Here is a 7,392-nt window from a genome sequence, read left to right on the forward strand (position 1 = left end):
ATTTCGTTTGAAGGAAGATTTGATTGCCATTATGTATTATTTATTTCCCAGCTCTCCTGAGGACTTTTCAGTGTGGCTTACAAAAGTGCAACAATACCAAAAAACAACAACAACACACCATTAAACACAAAAAGCAGCAGCAATAAATTATATGTAAAAGCAGCATTTAAAAGCCATAGTTATAAAAACAACTTTGGCCAACACATGGAAATGGCAGAGCATGGACGGGCATGCTAACTCTGTCTCCGTCGTCTTTGCCGTCACCCTCAGCATGTAACCTGGTGACTCTTTGTGCTGTGACAAAACCTCCTTTACTTGCAAAGACTTCCCGCATTTTGAAACCTTCACCTCACACAATATTGTAGCCAGAAGAAACTCCCAAGACAGACTGCTGTCCCTCTGAGAGCAGAGGATGGATGGCTTCCACATCCAGAAGGACAGTTTTGGATGCAGCCCAGTGAACCTAAACAAGCTCACTGGAGGGTCACATATTAAAAATAATCATCTTTTCTTTTTCTTTTAACATGTGAAATTAATGAAAATATAAGTAGTTGATGTATTCCAGCGGAACTTTTAGAAGATAAAAAGCAGCACAGACATTTAGGAATTCTATTATCATCATCACCATCACCATCATTATGTCTCTTTTCACAAAAGTGACTCAGCAGCTTAAATGGGGGGACAGGAATTAAAACCAAGTAAAAGAATGGAGAATAAAATAAAAATGTTCATATATATATATATATATATATACAGTTGTACCTCAGAAGTTGAACGGAATCCATTCTGGAAGTCTGTTCAACTTCCAAAATGTTCAAAAACCAAAGTGTGGCTTCTGATTGGCTGCAAGAAGCTCCTGCAGCCAATCAGAAGCCACGGAAGCCCCATCGGGCATTTGGCTTCCAAAAATAGTTTGCAAACCAGAACAGTCACTTCTGGTTTTCCATCATTCAGGAACCAAAACATTTGGGAACTAAGCTGTTTGACTTCCAAGGCACGACTGTATATAGAAATAAAATGTACAGGCAAATCCAGCCACACCTGCCCTACTAAAAAGATGAGCACAAAAATAGGCCACAAATATACAAATTAAGGGCCAAAAGCCTGGGTAAATAATAATGTTTCTGCCTGGCAACCAAAAACAGATAAAGATGGTGGTGGGCATGCTTCTCTAGGGAGAGCATTCCATGAACGGGGAGCCAACCACTAAGAAAACCTGTTCTCTACAGAGCTGTCAGGTTGGAACCCTGAATAGGACCATTCACTTAGCACCTGCAACAAGATATTGTCTTTTGTTAACTATTTTTGTTCTCTTTTTATGATAGGCGAAAGTGTCTGAAGCCACGTCATAAGAAACTGCAGCTGTCCTCAACGCTTAGTGGCGCTAAGAAGGATCAGTCGACCTCTATGTCCCACCTCAACTTGATATTTTCGCGCCGCGAGTCAGAATTTCCTGGCGGGTTGTCCGTTGCCAGCAATGGACACACAGAATCCTCCGGCCACAAGGAGCTGATGGGAGCTGTGCGCATGGAGAAAGTGTGTTCGGGGGGAGAAGCAGATATGCGCACTCCCATGCTCAAGCACACATACAGCACCTCGCAAGAGTTTAGTTCCCGAGAAGAGTTGCTTTCCCATAAGGAGAAGGATCAGAGCCGTATGTCTCTGGAGAACATGGCCTCTAGTGACACTCTGCGAGAAGACTACCTTAAATCTGTGGATAGCTTTCCTATAAACCCCAGGAAATCTATGGAGGCATCAGAAGGGTATGACTCCCCTGACAAGGAAGATCACAGGAGGAGTTACAGTGCAATGTTGACTCGGCCTTTATTTGAGAAGCCAGAGCAGGCCTCCATGAACCATATTTCTACAGGAAGTAAATACAATCTTCAGGAGCAACTGTACCCCATCCCTTCAGCACCCGAAACAGAACTGTTAGACTGCAGGCCCAGTGAATGTATGATGTCTCGCTCTGTTGACCACCTCGAAAGACCCACTTCCTTCCCTCGGCCAGGTCAGCTGGTCTGCTGTAATTCTGTTGATCAGGTTAATGACAGTGTTTACAGAAAAGTATTGCCTACGCTGGTTATTCCAGGCCATTATATGAAACTTCCCGGAGAACATCCTTATATTAGCCAGCCTCTGGTTGTTCCCACCGACCAGCAGATCGACATAGAAAGGCTCCAGGCGGAACTGTCCAGCCCTCATTCTCAGCTCTTCCCACACTCGCAGCAACAGATGCAGCCCCAGCAGCTGGCCGCCCAAGCAATATCTCAGCAACATTTGCAAGAAGCTGGAGCAAGCGAATGGAGCACCCAGAATGTCTCAATGTCTGAATCTGTATCCATTCCGGCATCGCTCAACGACGCCTCTTTGGCGCAGATGAATAGCGAAGTGCAGCTTCTTACGGAGAAAGCTCTCATGGAGTTAGGAGGAGGCAAGCCTTTACCTCATCCTCGGGCATGGTTTGTTTCTCTCGACGGACGCTCCAACGCCCACGTTAGACATTCGTACATCGATCTTCAAAGAGCTGGGAGGAACGGAAGCAACGACGCCAGCTTGGATTCTGGGGTGGACATGAACGAGCCCAAATCCGCCCGGAGGGGAAGGGGAGATCATTTGTCCCTGCACCAAACCCACCTGCAAGTTCAGGTACATCCGCAAAAGGAGCAGAAAGCTCCCGACAGCACAGCTTACACGCAGCTTGTGTATTTGGATGATATGGACCAAAGTGGCAGCGAATGCGGTACAGCCGTTTGCAGTCCGGAAGACAGTACTCTACGGTGCCTGTTGGAGGCAGGGAGCAGAAGGACAGGCAGCCAGCTGCCCAGCCTGCAGGAGGAGACTCTAAAACGAACAGTGGAAAGTTCACCAGAGCCCTTAACGAGCCCAGAGCACGGAATGACTGTCCATAACGAAGCTGAAGATGATGAAGACGACGAGGATGACGATGACGACGACGATCAAGGAGAAGATAAGAAGAGTCCTTGGCAAAAGCGAGAGGAGAGGCCATTGATGGCGTTCAACCTAAAGTGAGCTGCGGTCCATTCATCTTTTCCCCCACCGACCCAGGGGAGTATTAAAGTTGCCAAATATGTCTTTCGGCGGATGTTCTCAGTTTGTCTGTGGAAGGGGGAAGAAAAAGGGGGGGGAGAACCCTCAGGGTGGGGCAATGGAGGACGTGCAAAGAATTACTGTGCAGATTCAGATAGTTGCTCTGAAGAGGCCGCGTGAGGGACGCTTCCTACGAGAGAGCTTTTAAGAGTGTGACTCTTGATTCCATTTACTTGACATCAGCCATCAAGGACGTTTGGACATGTTTGGCATGTGGTATGGCAGATTATGACCTCAGATTTCCCCGAAAAGGGATCTATGTGAAACTTCATTGCGTTTTCTTAAATTCAATTGTATCATGACAGTGCTACTGAAAGGGTATCTTTCATTAGACTTTTTGACACTTGACGTCTACCGATATGCATTATCTCCAAGGAAGGCTATGCATTGCTGCTTTTTAGTAACCTTTTTTTGCGTAAACTATGCTTTTCTTACTTATGTACAAGGTAGTTGTTAAACATTTTATGTCCTTACGATAAGTCTGCTCAGCAACTGATTTTTACCTACACAAAAGCCTGAGTAGAATCTCTTGGTATTTTGAAGAGCCTTTTTTTAAAAAAGCCAAACTGAATTTTAAAGTCAGCTGCGATTCCTCTGGTTCCAATCCCCCACTCCCAAGTGCCTTTTTTACAGGAACAATGAACAGCCCCTTCTTTTTGCTAGCGCCTTGAATATTCAGATTTCTTTCTCTTTCTAAAGCTTTACATTTTCTTTTAAGAACTGCATGCCATCAAATGTCTGTGCTGATGGGACTCCTCCTTTCACCGCAGTGTGTTCCCTAGTTATGGTGTGTACTGTGGATTCTGTTTAGCAAAGATAGGCTAGAGGACATCTTTGGAAAAGCAAAAACCCGAAAGTAGCCAAGAAGATAGTTGCAATGACTGTAAATATGGTGTATATAGGCTGAAGTAACATGGACTATGGACCAAGCAAGTGGACTGAATGTGTGTTTTAGAGAGTTCGGGCAAAAGTTATTATGTACTATCCAAAAGTGCCAGATAAACACTTCTGTGCTTTCTCTATATAAAGCTGCTTGGTTATCCAAAAATTATAATTGAAAAATAAACTTTTTAAAAATTTAGGATTTTTTTTAAATTCCTCCTTTTAGTTGCAGCATTGTTATTTACTAGCAATTTGAACTCTACAAAGTGGCTGCTGAGGTTGTTGTGCTTGAATTCTATCACTTAATTCTCATGGAATCTCAGTGCCCTCCTTGGTTCATCTATGGCAAGGGAGGGGCAATGCCAAACACCCGGCTTTCCATTTGCCACTGTTGCGGAAAACATTGTGGACATAGGAGATAATTGAACACAGAAAGTCCACTGACAGTGATTCAAAGGCCAAAGTACAGCTCTTAATGCAGAAGCCCAAATGCAGTACAGCCATATAAATCCTGTACATTTCCCCGGGGGCAATTTTAATACCTGTTGTGTTGTTTTTGAAAGAAAACTCAAGGCAATTAAAATTAACATTGCCATCTGTTTTAAATGGCTCCCTAAACTGGTGGGGCAAAGGTGAGTGTATCATTAAAGAACATAATAATTCTTGTGGTTTTCACAGATGTTACACAATTTGCTTTGTATATTTTGTTCTAATGTTGTCGACAACAAATATTAAGAAAGCTATTATGCATACACTACTTGAGACCTTCGGGAATGCTTGTATTAAAGAATACATCTTTAACGTTCTTGCTATGTTTCAAGGGCAAGGGTGGTCTATACAGGATTGGAGATCCATAATGGATGTATTGCAGTACATTAAATAAGAACATAAGATGAGCCTGTTGGATCAGGCCAAAGGACAATTTAGCCTAGTGTCCTGTTCTCACAGTGGTCAAACATATGCTTATGGGAAGGCTGCAAGCATATTATAATATACATAATTCCTGTAAAAAGAAACTAAAGCTTCATTCATACATGGGGTTTATTACATTCGTTTTACTGGTTATAATGAAAGAGCTTCTGTCCCAATTTGCAATGTTCCTTTTACACTGCAATTACCTATTGCGTTACAGAACTTTGGCTTTCTGATTAATTTACCAGAATCCCACGCTAAATTTTAAACATCAGGAAAGAACTGCATATTGGCATACCGCTTCAGATTTCATCGCATGAGCAGCTGAGTTTTAATCATGAAAAACCATGTGAAAATGGCAATGCAAAACTCCTGCAATTTTCTGGAAACAGCATGGAAATGAGCGGTAGTAAACTTCCTCAAATTCTGCTACATTTCCAGAAGTGGCTTTTACATCATGTGATGAAATAGCATATAAAATGTAAACATTTAGCAGGTAAGGAAACAAAGGTCTCTGATATGTAGTTACTCTTCTCATCCTGGGGATCAAACAAAGAAGATATTCTGAGGAGAACTTTCTCCAGCTCTTCTCCAGAGTACCTGGTGTAACTTAGATGGCACTTCCCTCAGCCAACATATTCAAGAATCCCCACACACACCTTGGTAGGGCAAAGGACCCCTGTTTGTGGTATCAGGGAACCTTTGGGATTTGCTTGGGGCAAACTACTCTCTCAGAATCCTGCTTTTTTCCTCATCTCCCTTACTCCACACCTCAGCCACTGCTCCTCGCTCTCCCTCACCATCATCTTGCAAAAAGGGGACACTTTATGGTTTTGTCCTCCCTAAGAAGTGTTGAAATGCATATTTACTCTGCACCCTGTCCTACAGGCTTCATAGTATAACATTTATACTAGTGGATGTATACCAGGGGTACCTAAGTCCTAGCCCAGGGACCTGATGTGGCACCCACAAAACAATTTCATATGACTCTGCAGACCGCTTACAATTTTGGTAGTAACCATGGCATACACAAAAAACAAACAAACACAACTATCCACCAGCAACTCTGGGCCACTGCTGTCACAGAGTGGCATTAGTTTCTGCCATGTTCACTGGCAGACCTTGGGCCAGGTCACTGTTTGAAGGACCTTGCAGGATTGTATTCAAAACAAAACGAAGTAACCTAACATTCCTCTTTGCTGTGTGAGCTTAGTGGAGAAAGAGGGTGGAGTCCAAATGTGAAGAATGTTCTAGGACAAATGTGTTCCTTTGTAATATATTTAATGCAGAGATCTGGTACTTTATAATAATGCGGGTATTTGAATGAATACGACATAATCCTGTCTTCCTAAACTCACCTCCCCACAAAAAAAGAGAGATTACCATATTGGCAAATACAGCTCCTGGAAATGTCAGCTGTACTGGCAGGAAGAGTTGAATGGAGCATGTGGCTAGGCCAATAATGAAGATGACTCCCAGAAGACAGCCAGGCCACACCCAGTAGAGAAAACCCTCAATGGCAAATTCAGCTCCCCTGTTAATCACACAGAAGTGATGCAATCGTTGGTTGATTGATTGATTGATTGATTGATGCAATGCCTACAACACCTAAACAAATCTGAACTTTGCCTCTCCTACCTTGCGATGGCATTCTGCTTCTCCAGAGAGCCGTTTGAAAGTGCCACTGTTGTCTTTTTGACCTAGATGCTGGCACAAGGAGCAGTGCTTGAAATTAATTGGGCCAGCAGTCTTTTTGATAGTAACTCTCGGCAATAACCCTCAGTTACCCACCAAGGACCAGGTTATAGCTTAATAAACGGCGGCACCAGCTCCACTGTGCTTTTCGTGAGCTTATTTCTGGCAGTTTTTTAATTTCAAGCAAAGGCTGTTAACGAACAGGATGTAATTAGTGTGTACAAATGAGGCACTTCTTGGGGATAAAACAGCTACCCAAACAAAAGCAATGATCCTAATTTAAGAAATCAAATCTCTTTAACACAGAAACCTGATAACAATAAGAGAGTCACTAAGAGAAGCACGTATTATTTCTTCAAAAGATTCATAGACCGCGTTTCAAACAAAATGCTTCCCAAGGTGATTTACAAACATGTTGTTTACAACAAACTAAAGCTCAGCCCAGATAAGATGAGGCACTGTTGGTGGGTGGTTCCCAAGATCAGATGGATGGGAGGTTTGCTTGCTCTTGATGGGGTTACACTCCCTCTGAAGGAGCAGGTATGTAGCTTGGGGGTACTTATGGATCCATTGCTGTCACTTGAGCCTCAGCTTTAGCCCAGCTGTGCCGCTATCTGGACAGGGATAGCCTAATTTCTGTTGTCTATGCTCTGATAACCTCTAGGTTAGAATACTGTAATGCATTATATGTGGAGCTGCCTCTGAAGACAGTTTAGAAACCTCAGCTGGTGCAAAATTCAGCGAGGCAAGATGGTTTGAGCGTATTACACCAATCTTGGTCTGACTGCCAAT

The 7,392-nt window shown here is 43.2% G+C and overlaps 1 protein-coding gene across 3 annotated transcripts in view; it reads left to right on the forward strand.

The window, feature by feature from the left end:
* The window catches only part of FAM171A1 (family with sequence similarity 171 member A1), a 69,033-nt gene extending 64,841 nt beyond the window's left edge, over positions 1 to 4,192 (forward strand). For all 3 annotated transcript variants that reach the window (XM_053409540.1, XM_053409541.1, XM_053409542.1), the window contains one exon: positions 1,326 to 4,192. In XM_053409540.1, the coding sequence (XP_053265515.1) occupies positions 1,326 to 3,033 (1,708 nt within the window). In that variant the 3' untranslated portion in view covers positions 3,034 to 4,192. The remainder of the gene's footprint in view (positions 1 to 1,325) is intronic.
* Positions 4,193 to 7,392: the final 3,200 nt, after the last annotated feature.

Source organism: Podarcis raffonei, chromosome 12, assembly GCF_027172205.1.
Source record: "Podarcis raffonei isolate rPodRaf1 chromosome 12, rPodRaf1.pri, whole genome shotgun sequence".
In the NCBI taxonomy this organism is placed as follows: Eukaryota; Metazoa; Chordata; class Lepidosauria; order Squamata; family Lacertidae; genus Podarcis; species Podarcis raffonei.